This window comes from Pagrus major, chromosome 17, assembly GCF_040436345.1.
Source record: "Pagrus major chromosome 17, Pma_NU_1.0".
Taxonomy (NCBI): domain Eukaryota; kingdom Metazoa; phylum Chordata; class Actinopteri; order Spariformes; family Sparidae; genus Pagrus; species Pagrus major.
In genome coordinates, this window is record NC_133231.1 from 6,828,836 (window position 1) to 6,843,210 (window position 14,375).

At 41.1% G+C, this 14,375-nt stretch overlaps 1 protein-coding gene across 1 annotated transcript in view; it reads right to left on the bottom strand.

Moving 5' to 3' along the window:
- The window catches only part of me1 (malic enzyme 1, NADP(+)-dependent, cytosolic), an 85,463-nt gene extending 78,424 nt beyond the window's left edge, over positions 1-7,039 (bottom strand). Inside the window, exon 1 of the mRNA XM_073485484.1 lies at positions 6,900-7,039. Within this exon, the coding sequence (XP_073341585.1) occupies positions 6,900-7,028 (129 nt within the window). The 5' untranslated portion in view covers positions 7,029-7,039. The remainder of the gene's footprint in view (positions 1-6,899) is intronic.
- Between the last annotated feature and the right edge of the window lie 7,336 nt (positions 7,040-14,375).

Sequence of the window (14,375 nt, forward strand, 5' to 3'; positions counted from 1 at the left end):
AAACTGTCAGCAGAATGCTTTTAGAAGTTTTGACTGTGCAGAAAACAAAGTTTGTCTTCGTGTCACGCTGACGCGGTGACTCAGCGGGAATCAAAGTTCCGGACTGCGCTTGCTAAAGTCAGTGTGGGGTCATCAGGTTGTTTTCTCGCTGGCACATTTTACCAATTGTGACATAACTCTATTAGAGCACATGCATGCACTGTCATAAAAAAACCTTATCAGGCCTTGCTAGAAACACAGACCGGCTGAAGCACATTATGTTTCACATGGAAAAGTCAGCAGATCAGTCGCAGTGCGGCAACCAACAAAGCATGACACATACACAAAAGAGTGGATCAAGACAGACACACAGACACAGACATATTTCCATTTCTGAATTAAAAGCCAGGCAAATCTGGAGCCATTTGTTTGTTTGTTGCCATATTTATTTATGTCGGTCTCGGTTGAAGGAAAAGGCAAAACTGGTGAGGCAAAAAAGTCTTTTCTGGGAGCAAACGTTGGTGAGTGCAGCAGCCAAACCAAAGCAAATCTAACATGAGAGTCTAATGACTTCCAGTTGCTACAGAGGGTTATCAGGACCGTCGCCATTTGGCATACCAGCACATCCTCCATGCCCAATCAGATACACTTTCGCTCCGAGATGGCCAAGAACAAAGATTGTTAATTCTAGTCTTGCATTTGATGGGCCATCTTGCAATGTCATGTGTGGAGCCTGTGGTTGCAAATGGGGCATCCAATTGCAGCTTTGTCTGGGCATGGGCTCTCCATTTAATTCAACATTCGTAGGCTCTAATGGTGCGTAATGTTGGTGATTTTAAAAACCTCAATAAACAAAACATTACGGTTTAATCAGGGGGATCAACAGGAGTTTTCTTTGGATTTAGCACTATAAGCGTGAATGACAGCACCATCTCTCACTCTGGGGCCTACGGCATTAAAATGCAAGTCATTGTGAGTCTACTATTTATTATTGTCAGGAGTGTTTTAAGGGAAATGTGCCTTCCAGACAGTTGCTGTGAAACTGTAAAACAGGTCAACAAACAGACAGGGGCTGCAGTTCTCATTCTCCCAAACCTTTATGAGTGACTGCACTTGTTACAGCCGCCTTCACCTACAGTACAGAGCCGGTGAATGGGCATCTGTTGGCCTCCGACACACCGGCAGCTCAGTGTTTGAGGTGAAACAGCATCCCTGATTGGGTGCTAAGAGCATTTTTCGGGAGGTTGTTGTTGTTGTTGTTATTCAAGGCCATGGCAGGCGGAACCAGCGTCAGAGAGACGCACTGAGGGCCGGGATCCACACAGATGCCTCATTAAGGTGTGATCAAGCAGAGAGACAGAGGACGTCTGTGGAGTGTGGCCAGCACTCTCTTCCTCCCCACAGAGAACCCTTTCTACATGTCGCACCCCACTTCATCTCTTTATTGCACAGCGAGCACACACAAAACACACCTATAATATCCGGTTCCACCTCTAGAGAGGGAGGGGGGAGCGTCAGCTAAAGAGTAAGGTGAAGTTGTGCTTGCATGTTTTGCACATGCATCAGCTCTGCATGCATAAGCCCAAGGGTGTGGAAATTAAAAGGAAATCGAAGCCTGTCGATGTGAGGACAGGCTGCTTTCAGCGCTGCGTCCCTCAGCATCAATTAGCAGGTTGTGCTGTGACTGGCTCCTGTTAGAGGTGAAGTGGGCCAGCTGAGGGAGGTAAACACACCTCATCCCCAGGGCTCGCTGAAATCAGAGGGAGGGCAACAATGTGCCACTGCCTGGGCCACAGAAGCCCGCCTGTGCCTGGCCGCTAACACGCTTTAGCAGTCATTTCCTACCTTCTCCTCCAATTTCCTCGCCCTGGTTCATGCACGGAGCTGACAGTGGATGGTTCACCTGGCTGCATAAGAAACCTTTTTTTCTGGCTATGACTCTAACCTGTGTGTGTTTTGGGTCACTTTAGTCAACTGATGGTTGAAGGTCAAATCAGATACAAACACCAACCACCAATTAAAATGACCAATATAATATAATAATAATTTAAAATGGTGGCATAAGCTAGACTTTCTTTTGTCAAAAAAAGATAAAAATCTTATGTAAAATAACAGAGTGCATTAATGTATTGTTGTTATTAGTTTCAGACTTTAAACAACAATGCAAAACGCTGAAAATTTTGACTCGCGAAATCACTTCGAAATATAAAGCTTCAGACTTCAAACAGCAATAAACATGTTGTTTGATTGCTTGAAATAAAATACAACACATCTTTATGTAGCTTTCTTGTTGTTTCCCATTTAGTACTTAAAGCTCATTAACACACCAAAGTCGGAAAGAACGACCTCCCAACACGGGAAATGGGGCCATCCGAGAGAGAGAGAACATAGTTTTACAAATCCCCCCTCATTTTACTTGGTGATTGAACAAACTGTCAAAGCAGGCTCCTCATATCCTCGTTGCTGAAAGTTTCAAGCCCAGTTTTTGTGCTCATGTAATTAGTCTTATTAAACCACACTTTTTCCAAAACAACGTAAAACTGTGAGCTCATTTAGGATAGCCAACTTTAAAGGGAGAAGAAAGTCTCTAGTAAACTGAAGAACAAAGTAGACGGGCTCTCGTAACATTCACTCTTAACATTAGTTAAAAGAAAAAGTATGGAAATGGAGAAAGGGAGAAGAGCACGAAAGAGAGCATCACTCTCTTAAAACTGTGACTAAAATGATATTTGTGTCCTTAGACGCTTTATGATTTAAACATATCTTCAATCTTCTATTGAAGGCTCCAATTTGAATGTCTAAGACCAAATTGTCAACAGATTTTTATTAAAACAGACAAAACATGGTGTAACATCCTAAGTGGTAGACCAGTCAGGCTTCCACATGAATTTAGGTCAACCCATCTAGCCCTCTTTAAGAGCCCTGTTGTACACTGGGGCCATTCAGGCTCCCCAGGTGTAAATTGAGATGTAAACAAACAGTTTACTGGGCCAAGTTTAAGCGCTGAAGCTATAGGTCCCAGATTGACCTCTACTGCAAAGAGCCATCAGGCTAATCTGAAGAGATTTTAAAAAGAAACAGTGTGAAATCAGATCAGTTAGGCAAATGCAGCCAAAACAAATTCAAACTTCATCAACAGAAAATCAAAGGGGGTTTTAAGATGGCTTCTTGAAGAGTGACTGGTATCAACAGAGCTCCAACACTGAACCACAGCAAGATTTCTAACATTAAGCCTCAAGCTGGAAGCATCAAATGGTGCCAATATTAACATTTATGCTTATTTTCTGAAGAATATTCAAAACATATAATTACAAAAACCTCAGGTACCAAGCATATCCTGTGGTAATGCTTGATGATGGTGAAAAAAAACACCGGAAATAAAACTGATTATCATTTAGCAAATATAGACTAAAGCAACTGCAGATTTTCTGCATTCCAAATGCATTAAATGTTGTCTGCAGGCGAGATCTTTGTTTTACTGGTAGAAGTCACAGAATTTGTTGAGTCACAGAAGAGCAGTGAAGTACTGGCAGCAGGCTGAGGCCGAGCACTCGTCCTCAAGTTATCAAAAATGCCACAAGTGCTTACTTTAACATTACAGACGATAGATAAACATTTAAAGTGGAAACAGACAACTTTCCCCCAATAGTGTTTTTAAGCGGTATTATTGTTGGCATCGCCGTCCATAGACAACTGGATTGCTTTCTGTTTTCCTCAGAGTAGCAAGTACCAACAACACATGACAAAACATGAGTTTACTCATTCATTTAGTCTCAAATGGAGACATGAAAGCTGATAGAAATGGTGCCAGGCTGGCAGCCTGACTGCATCGCCAGTCAGCTTTCATTTAGCCAATATTTCATTTACTTTAATTTACCCAAGAATTCGTGCCTGGTGGCAGAAGCAAAGTTGGTTTATGTCATTATTGTTATTGTCATTATTCTTGAGCCATTACATAATTCAATCAACATTTACTTTATAGTTATGAGTTAAAGCAAAAACTTGTGTACTGTCAGTTTAAGCAAATTACTTTCCCAATTTGTGGGAAGTTCCCTGGCACAAATATTGCCTTTTGCAGTTGTTTGGTTGACTTTGGTGAAGTCTACCCACACTTTGGAACACTTAAGTTAAGCCACTCTTGTATACAATTGCGACGCTAATTGAGTTCATGCCTGTATTTTTGCCTACTACAAACTCAGTCCTCACAATCTCAACACTGAAATTTTGATCTCTCTGGAAGAAAGGACTAGTTATCATTTGGAAAGAAAATTGGAAATGCTAGAGAAGAGAATGCAATGTGTCTATCAATCAATCTTGGCATCATAGTGGTGGTGTGTCCCCAGATTAAGGGCATATTTCCCATAAACCATAATACTTGATGTCACAAAGAGGATGTTGCTCTGTTTACGACACAATAACCGACCCTCAATATAATCAACTTCCTGTGACACAAATTCAAAAATTCTCAATGACGGTCTGCTAAAAGTTGATGTATTTTGATTTGTCACATTTCTACACAGTGTGTTTATATGAATGACTACACCAACATGGCCCACTCTTTAAAGAGGTCATATTATGCCAATTTTCAGGTTCATGCTTTTATTTCAGGCTCTTAGTAGAATAGAGCTGCATACTGTAATTAAAAAAAAAAACATTATTTTTCTCACATGGTGCATTTACCCCTTTACACACTGTGTCTTGAATGCTCCGTTTTAGCTACGGAGTGAGACATCTCACCTCTGTTCAATCTTAGATGAGAGTTGCACATGTGCATTACTTAACGGGCAGGATGTAGCCAATCATAGGCAGAGTAGGGCGGGCCACGCCCAGCAAGGTAGTGTGATCCAAAACAATGCCACTGCAGCTGGTAAGCATGGCTGTGGTACAGCCCTATATATTTCATAATATTTATATACATATATATATATATATATATATATATATATATATATATATAGATATATATATATATATATAGATATATAGATATATAAATATATCTATATATATATATATATATATATATATATTTATATAACGGCTGTTACATAGTGACGCACATAAGTTACGGTAGTAAAAGCTCGACTCCAAACCAAGCGTTTCAGTGGGAGAGAGTAACTCTCTTTGGTGTAGACTTTGGGCTTTTTCCCTTTGCAGACCTTTAAATACAACAAAGGAAAGGAAAAAACCCAAAAGCATAATATGACCTCTTTAATGCTGTCTCTCACAGCAAAAAAGTACATGTGTTTACAACACCTAGATTACAAAGGGTGTCGAATTTGTTCTTATTAGTTATAAAGAATCGATGCACACACCTCACCTCACCCTGCCACACCATGCACACTTAAACACATGAAAACAAACACACAGGGCTGATGTGCAGTATGTGGAGGTCTCAGGAGTGGAGTCATTAACTCAGCTAACAAACAGGTCTCTGTGCAGTCACCAGCTCTGCACCACCCCTCTCCCCACACACACTGGCCTGTTTGAACCTCACTGTCTCACTTATCAGCTCACTGCTGACACCACCTAGGCTGGCAGCCGCTCAACTGACTGCAACCTTTATCAGGCTGGGACAGCTTTTACACTAAAAACTCTGTAGGTTCATGGTGAAATAAACCAGAATATCGTAACGATTAACCGCAGTAGGCTTTAAGTTTTCGATGTTTGCCTGTAGCTTTCAAGAGGGAACATATTTAGTCAGTGAGAGTGCAAAAACAGCACAGAGGGAAGAAATAGCCCACTCAAGTGCTCTAAAATTAGTCTGACTGTGACAAAGAGCAGTCCCACTACACTCCATTTGTAAGGGCACACTTGACATAAGAGTGGCCCTTTGTTTGGATGGTCAGTCAGCACCATGGACAGAGACCCCGTCACCACAGCTTGACCTCAGGGGCCCCGGCCCACCACACAAACCAGGAGAAAACACTGGAAAGGCTCACAGGCTGCCACAGTCTCTTTTGTTAAGACAAATACATCAGGCTAGTTTAGCAGCAAAAACTGGTCAGAGGAGTCACGTTAGAGCCTCAGAAAACTAGAATGGTGGCTTTTTGTTTGCCACAATAAGAGCATGCAAAGTCATCAACTAGTCTCATGATCAACAAGGAAGCTGCTCAGCATTATTAGCCGCATGATTTCAACACTGTTCCTCATTTCACGAAGAGAAAGGAAAAGGGAAAACCTTTAATATTTATAAGGCCTGTCAAGATATCAGCTTTCACAACGAGCTCACAGCAGCAGCTTGTCACAATATGCTGAATCACATACTGTAGTGCTTCATTGTGTTAAAAACGCACTAGCACCACACTGCCACAGCCTTTGTAAAGCAATACGTGACAGGGCAATCCTAACAAAAGCCCCTCTCTGTGTGACAACAGCGTTGGGTCTCTTTAAATCTAAATATAACCTGCTCTAAAGCTGATACCTAAACCTCCTGGCTAATGATGAGTTCATGTGCTCCTCGAGTGCTCCGGGCAGATTGCAGATAACAAGTTGAAGACTTGTGCGAGTGTTAAAATGTTAAATACATACCTCCAAACACAGATATTATTAAAGGTTGCTGCTTATGTAAGGAGTAGAAGAGGAACGCCACTGAATTTATAGAGCAATGTTACACCTTAGCAAGCTAGGTGTCAATATTTAACATTAGCACTGCAGTCACTAGCTAGCAAAACTGTTGTAGGTCTATAACTCATCACTGGTTGAGCACCTTCACGTCCAGAAAGTGCTAAACAACGTAAATCACGATATTAAAGAACATTCTCCTCTTTTAACAGTAATATTGACACTTGAGTTTGCCGCTCTATTCAGAGTTGTTATATTTCCCACAGCCCCTGAAGGCAGCAGCTAGCTTGTATGCCTTATGCCGAGATAGAGACAGAAACAAACTGGAAACTCAACGACAGTGTCCCCAAACTCACCTTGTTGAGGAGGGGGTTTCTGGTGACATCGTAGCCCCGCTTCTTGGTGTAAACGAAGGTTTTTCTTTTCTCTTCGGACTTGTGCATCTCTGTTTCCACCGACTCCCGTCTGACTAGACCGTGTGCCATGTTGTTGCCTCTTTAAATAGAGCGACGGTGAACTATTATGAACTCAACAAGTGGATGCGCAGGTCCACGACCACAAGCACTGAGCTCTGCTCTGCTGCCGATGTCTCTCGATTTAAGGAAGACACGGAAGGTCCTTATCAATGAGGCTGTTTTTATTGTTTCCAGTAATGCACTGAAGGTCTTGATGTGTGCAAAGTCCCTCCCAGCAACAAGCAACAGGTGCATGGGAGTTATAGTAACACAGTGGGAGATGTAGGCTACAGCTGAAAACAAAATACATCTTTTTTTTTTTTTTTTTGCCCTTTATGCCTTAATATTTCCATTGACTTTGAAATGAAATATTTTCAAACAGTATTGTAGCAGGTTGTTTTATTGAATTAATTCATAAAAACTCTAATAAGATATCTGTAATGACTTGAGGCTACACGGGTTTTCATGTGATAATATCCATTAAGTGATATCTATCCAAAATCAAACAAATGAAACATGACCGGACCACCACTTCGCCTTAAAATGAATCATTTCCACTCTTTTATCTAGTGTTAAAGGTGCAAAATGTAAGTGTAAAATGTAAAATGTAATTGGCCACATGTCAAATTTACAATCAAAACAAATAGCGGGAAGCATATCGCCAGAGTAACTGCTAACTGCTGCCAACTGTAACTGCTGTTAGCTAACTAGCTCAGTTAGCCACGCAGCTCGCGGTCCACATTTGGAGCTTGGGGACCAGGAAAGTGTTGGTGGTTAAGCAAGACTCTGGTCAACCTTTACAGAGGTGCAATAACCAGCAACCTGACTGGCATGGTTCATCACGGCCCAGGACAGGAAGGCTCTATAGTAGGTGATTAAAACCCCCCAGAAGATCATTGGTACCCATCTTCAGAGCATCAGTGACGTCGGTGAAGCGAGATGTCTGCGCAGAGCCCAAAGGGTACTAAAAGACAACACGCACCCAGCCACAGTCTGTTGACCCTGCTGCCGTCTGGCAAAAGATACAGAAGTATCCACGGCTGTACCACCAGACCACGGAGCAGCTTTCCCGAGGCCGCGAGACTCTTCAATTCATCATCAAGACTCCATTGTCTAAATAAGATGTAGCAGGACTCAAAAGGGCTCAAACTTTATTTCGTTTTTTAAACCCTTGTGTAAAAAATGAAGTTAAATTTACCTTGTACCTTGTGTTAACACTGCTAGCAAAGGATCTTTGGAGCAGAATGGGCGACAGCTAGCTGTATCTTAGATATCTCTGCAATAAAATATATAGATGTCACAATATCAAAACTGTTATTTCTTGATTTTATGATGATTTTTTGTTAATTTTTAATTGATTTCAACCAGAATTCTTGCATATCACACCTTTAAAGGGATTTAGCATAGTTAATCAAAAAGAATGTAGGCCTACCACTATCATAGTAAACAATGTATTGATTTTTTTTGTTCTAAATTTGAATCAGAACTAAATTATCTTCAGTATTGATAGCAGTAGGCTATAGGTAGCAAAACAAGTCATAGTGGCAACAGCAGTTCTAGTTGTAGCAGTAACAAAAATTATACTAGTAACTAACTATGTCATAAAACAAGCACAATTTCCTGGAAAGAGAGTAAATTTGTTAAATAAGAGAAACAGTTCATGGCAGCACTTTATAATAGCCATAACTGATAAATGATTTCTATTATTTTTCCATGTATGATTAAGCTTATCCCCCAGTTTTTCTCAAGTTTTAGATGAGTCATGACCTTTACTACAAACGTGTACCTAGGTTTACTTTACGACATGGTATCTGAGGTATCTCAGGGCTGTGACAGGAGTGAGGATATTTGAAGCCAAGGTCAACCTTCAGCCTTCACACTGTTTTAGCAGCAGAGTTATGCAACATTAGGCAGCAGCAGCAGAGAGTGTGACCGTCTGTAATACAGTGGCATTCTGGGAGTGGGAGAAAGGTTATTTAACCCTCGGCCCATGTACCTCATGTTCATGAGGTGACTGCTCCAAATTCCCTTTGCTCTAGCCTCAAAAGCAGCTGATTCGTCAAATTAATTCATTGTAACCATTAAGGGACTTGCAAATCATTGTCCCTGCAGTTTCAGCTCCTCAAATTATTTATTTATTCATATATTTGAATTATTTTCAGGCCTCAGCAGCCTTTCCTGTCTTTATTACCAGGATTCCCTGTCAGTATACGTCATGGCGACAAAGAGAGGTTGAACCCTGAGTGAACACGTCTGAATGCTTACTTTTTATCTAGGTTGAGCTCGTGCCAGGTGTGTAAAGATGGTTGGACTGATACAAGGTATCTCAACCTTGTCTGCAGAACTGAGAAGATAAGAGACCTCGGGGTCAGTCGGCCTTCTCTTATCTCCCCTCTTATCTTCTCTCGTATCTTCTCTTTCTAAATCAGTCTGCTATTTCTGTAGAAAATGTGTCTGAACTCGCTGCATTCACACATCATGTCCTCTCATAAATCATGCCACATTGTGGCTGTGTTTCAGGTTTGTCTTGTCACACCACTATTAGTGTTGAGATTGATATGTCTGTTTCTTCTCCAATAGATGTATCCATGCACTGTTGAACATAAGTAATAGCAGGAACAGTTTCCCAAGAGGCCCTGATGTTAAGGTCAATATTTTGGATTGTTGACAACGTTTCCCCTGATAAAATTGAAGTAGCAATAAACAACTTTTTTTGCTTTGACTTATCATAACTTTTATCATTTTGAACTTATCAGTCTGGTGTCTTGATTTTTCCAGCAAAAATGGTCATATTGTGTTACAAAAGCAACACATCTGCCATTGCACAACCAAAACAGAGGCATTGTTTTCCCGGGTTGCTATCCCCAGATATCCATGGAACAACTGGAATAACTGGCAACCACACTGCAAAAGAAAAAGAGCCTCGCTGATGGAGGAGGCAAAGAACGAGGGAGAGTGATAGAAACTGAGGTCAAACAAGAGTGAACAGTACGGGCAAAACGCAACAGAACAGACTGGAGACATGGTGAGCAGTGCAGGCTCAGGCGTGTATGAGCTGACCAATCAGAGGAGACTGGGTATTCTGGAGGGGGTCCTTAAAGAGACAGGAGCTAAAACAGTGTCTCAGACTACTCAGAGAATACAGGGCTGCTGCACTGTACAGTCAATAAAACTGATGCATTTTTTTAGCATTGAAGCATGTAAACCTGTTCTAGTAACCCCCACAAAAATTAGGACCCTGGAAATTTGCATAATATGTCTCCTTTAATAAAACCAGGTGTTTTTCTCTGCCTTTTCATAGCAGTGGGGGTTTCTAGTTAAAATTGGGATTCTTGCAGTTGTTTTTTGCTTTGGACAGTAGCCAGGCTCCTATCGGTAGCCATGTTGATATGTGGGAAATTCTGGGAGGTTGGAGGTTGGAAAGTTGTATATTTACACTTTAAATTCAGCTGCACAGAGTAAAGCATTATATATCTACAGTACATTTGTGCACCTGTCTGCAGTCGTGAGAAACACAGGCCAGGAATACAATATCAGCAGGCTGTTGAGGTTCACATGGGGTCACATTGGGTTTGTGTTGTTGGTTCTCTCTGGCAACAGTGTCAGTGGCAGTCTACTTTGTCCTCAAGGCCCAGAGTCAACATCAGACTGCTGCCGCTGCCAATGGGAAGACCCGGCTGAGAGTGCATCAGCTACCAAACACTGCATATATCATGCAGGTTGTATCTCAATGCCCTAATCCTGAATATCTTCTGCCACTCAAAGGTTGGGATGTTTAAAATTAAAATACATGGCTTGGTGACTGTGCATTTTTTAAATAATCCAGTGTGCTTTGAAAAAAAGAACGTTGGTATGATGATGGTTCACAATCAGCCATGGGAATGGTAAAAGACTAGAAGCAGCTGCATTGTGGATGTCAAGTTGGTATGGATCAATGCCTGAATCAAGCCCCTCCTGGTCACCTTGTTTAGTTGACGTCCAGTCTGTGTTTGAATGACTAATCCTGATGACAAACATCTGCCATCTGTTTCTGTATCAGGGGCTGGAAGTTATTTTTGAGGTTCAGGCAGGAAGCCAGTTGGCAGTGGGAGGGCACGAGGAATGCGGCGGGAGTTTGGGAAGCACCATCAGCCCACCCATTGAATGTGATCACGGCACTGGAACAGCTGGATGTTGCTGAGGAAGTTCACCAACACTTCTCCACCTGATGATAGAAAAAAATCAGATTCTAAAATGTTTTATTCTCCAACAGCTAGAAATATCTTGCTCTGCCCACATATCATTTGGCAATAAAATGTGTTAGTTTGTGTTTGAAAATTGCATTCAAAGTCTGTTAATAGACCGGAGCTGTCACTCTTCTTCTGTTTATTTCAAGTTCTGCTGCTGGCGTTGGAAATATTAAAGCCTGGCTTCCTGTGCCCCAGGACAGGACTGTCATACAACAGGTGTTTGGAAAACCATGTGTATATTAAAGGCTTGGTTTCGGCCCCATTTTACAAAATACAACACTATAGGTAAATCAAAAGAAAAATCCCCCTGGCTGACGTGCCAGTAAAAGCCTTTGTATAATAAATTCAGCCCCTACACTCAACTCTACTGTCCCCTCTGCTACTGAATCTATAAAACCTATGGTCTGTATGCTAAGATGCTAACATATGCACATTGGCACTATGTATGCTGATGGGAATGTTATTGGTTTTGCAGATACTAGGTCATGAACTTTAGTATTGGACACATTTGAATTTGGACCTGATGATGACACTTGATGAAAACCTTGTATAATCCAAATCATTACAATTCATCCTGACAGGGAATGTCTGAACCTAATTTCATGACAATAACTCAGAATTTCAGTCCAAACCACAAAGGAAAAGTCAGGGGATCACCAAAGTTATTATGATTCATCCTAACCAGACCGTGAATATCTGTTTCAGATCTCATCGTGATCCACCCAATAGCTGTTGAGGTATTTCAGTCTGGAAAAAAAAGTGGTGGAATGACCAAACAAAACCAGACGTTGTCATCCATGGATTCACAATGCTCGCATGGGAAAAAATTGCTGCACGGCATTAATAAGGCTTAATATGCACCCGGAGGAATGATGGAAGCTCTCACTTGTCCAAAGTAAATGATTACAATCCCCTTCCATACTTTTTATTACTAGCCTGCAATTGATTTGATAACTGGACTTCATAATATATTATCATAGTTTAAGATAAGACTTAAATGATCCCTGGGGAGGAGTTCACATCTATCTAGCAGTGTATAAAGTAATTAAAATCTGCCCTACCTCTACCACTGCAACATTAAAGTCATTTACACTTTAATGCTTCAAAATGTATGATTCAAAAATACGCTTTATTCTGAAATTAGCCATTCTACATAAGGAGTCCTTGTTGTTTACTCATAAAAGAATATTTCTACAGTGGCTATTTTTTTTCTTACGTAATCTGAGTACTTTTTCCACCACTGCAAGCTTTCCTGGTTTAGAATGGGTAAATGGCAAACAGTCAAGGCCGTGATGTGGGAGAGTGACAAAGATCACTGTCAAGCTGACCAGCTGCAGCCAGGAGATAATTAAAGACAGCACAATTCACCATCACCAATCACTGGAGAAGTAATGACATAAAATGAAACTCCCTCCAGCCATTCTTAGCTGTAATATTACCAGAGTGATTGGTGATTATGTAATAAATATGCTAACTAACAAGGAGGTTTCACACACAAAGTCTGCCTTCAGTTTCATTGACATCATTTCCTCTAATCACCTTTTCATGACCTCAGTTGAACCAGATGGTTTATGGACTTTATCTCGTGTTGATGCGTCTTAATAACAGGCACACACACACTAACACACACACACACACAGTCACCATCCATGCAGTCTGCATCATACACAGCCATCTTTTTTTATGTCTGTGTTTTGGCTCTTGTTTATCCCTGTGGGGTTTTTCTGGTCAGGAAGGGGAGGAGGCAGTAGACAGAGACAAATACAATTACTGAGAATCAAATCACCCACAAACACATGGTTTTCTCTCTTACCTCCATTTACTCTGCTGCATACTGACAGCAACACCTGGCCATACTTCCTGCATCCGAGCTGATGGTAAAGGATCCACAAACGTGGTCATTAAATGTAATTACAGGCAGACTATGGAGCGGGGAAAACCATACCTTAAGATTGCATTTGCATCAGCCCGTATGAACCAAAGGACAGAGAGTTCATATGAAGGTTTGTGGAGGCTGATATGCTGGGTAAGCAACTCTTAAATGTAGATAAGAGAGCTGTCACTCCTGCCCAATGGACAGAACACAAAAAGAAAATGAAACTTAAAGTCATTTATTTTGAACTCACCAGATGTCATTGACCCTACACATGACTAACACGACTTTCTTAAGCTAATTCCATTAGTAGTGCAATAATGTGCCTTTGTGTTGGGCACTATGGACAAGCTACAGACTGACCACTGACAACTGTTAAACAGGACATTTGTAAGATATGGCCAGAATTTTAGCTTAAAACATTAAAAAATGAACTAACATTATCAATAGAGAAGAATAGAGTGAAGAAACAACAGTGTTGACGAGTGTAGGAAACAGGAATTGCGTCCTGTCACCATGGTTCTGGTGAAATGACACGCCTGCAGTCGCACCCATAATTTGCACAAGGTGTCATGGGAGCTAGGAATAAGGTGGATAGCTACCTTCAAATGCTGGCCATTTTTTTTTACAAATTACACCTTTACCTCTTGTGTCTTTCATCTTAATTCATCTTTAAACTACCATATCTTGCATTATAAACTGTTTGAATGAATTTGTTATTTGTTTGCAAACTTACTTGCCTCAGGTTGTTGGTTGAGTTGCTAAAGTCTGTTCAATACAGAATCAAACCTCCATGTGAGCAGTGGATGACATGATAAAAGGCCAGGATGTATGCCTTGATACATCAGCATATTAATACAGCTTTCAATTGAAAAATAGTCCTTTTTGGTTGAATTCTTAGGAGATTCTGTTCAATACTTAAAACAAATTAAACAGGGGCGCCCATTAGCTCAGTTGGTAGAGCAGGCGTCCAATGTACAGAGGCTTTGTCCTCACTGCAGCTGCCCAGGGTTTGAGTCCGACCTGTGGCCCTTTGCTGACTATGAGAACAGAGGATTTTGAATACAAACAATAGAGCCACTGGGTGAAAAGTCACAAAGGTCAAAGTACAAGGTAACACGAGAGCTTAAGGTGAAACAGTCCCTCTCACGTGTAAGAAGGTGTGCTCACCTGCCTCGGCCTCCAGGGCATATTGACCTCTTAACCTCTTTAATCATCACAACCTTGGACCAATAAACTCTACCTACACTGAAACAAATTTGGAGTGATATTTAC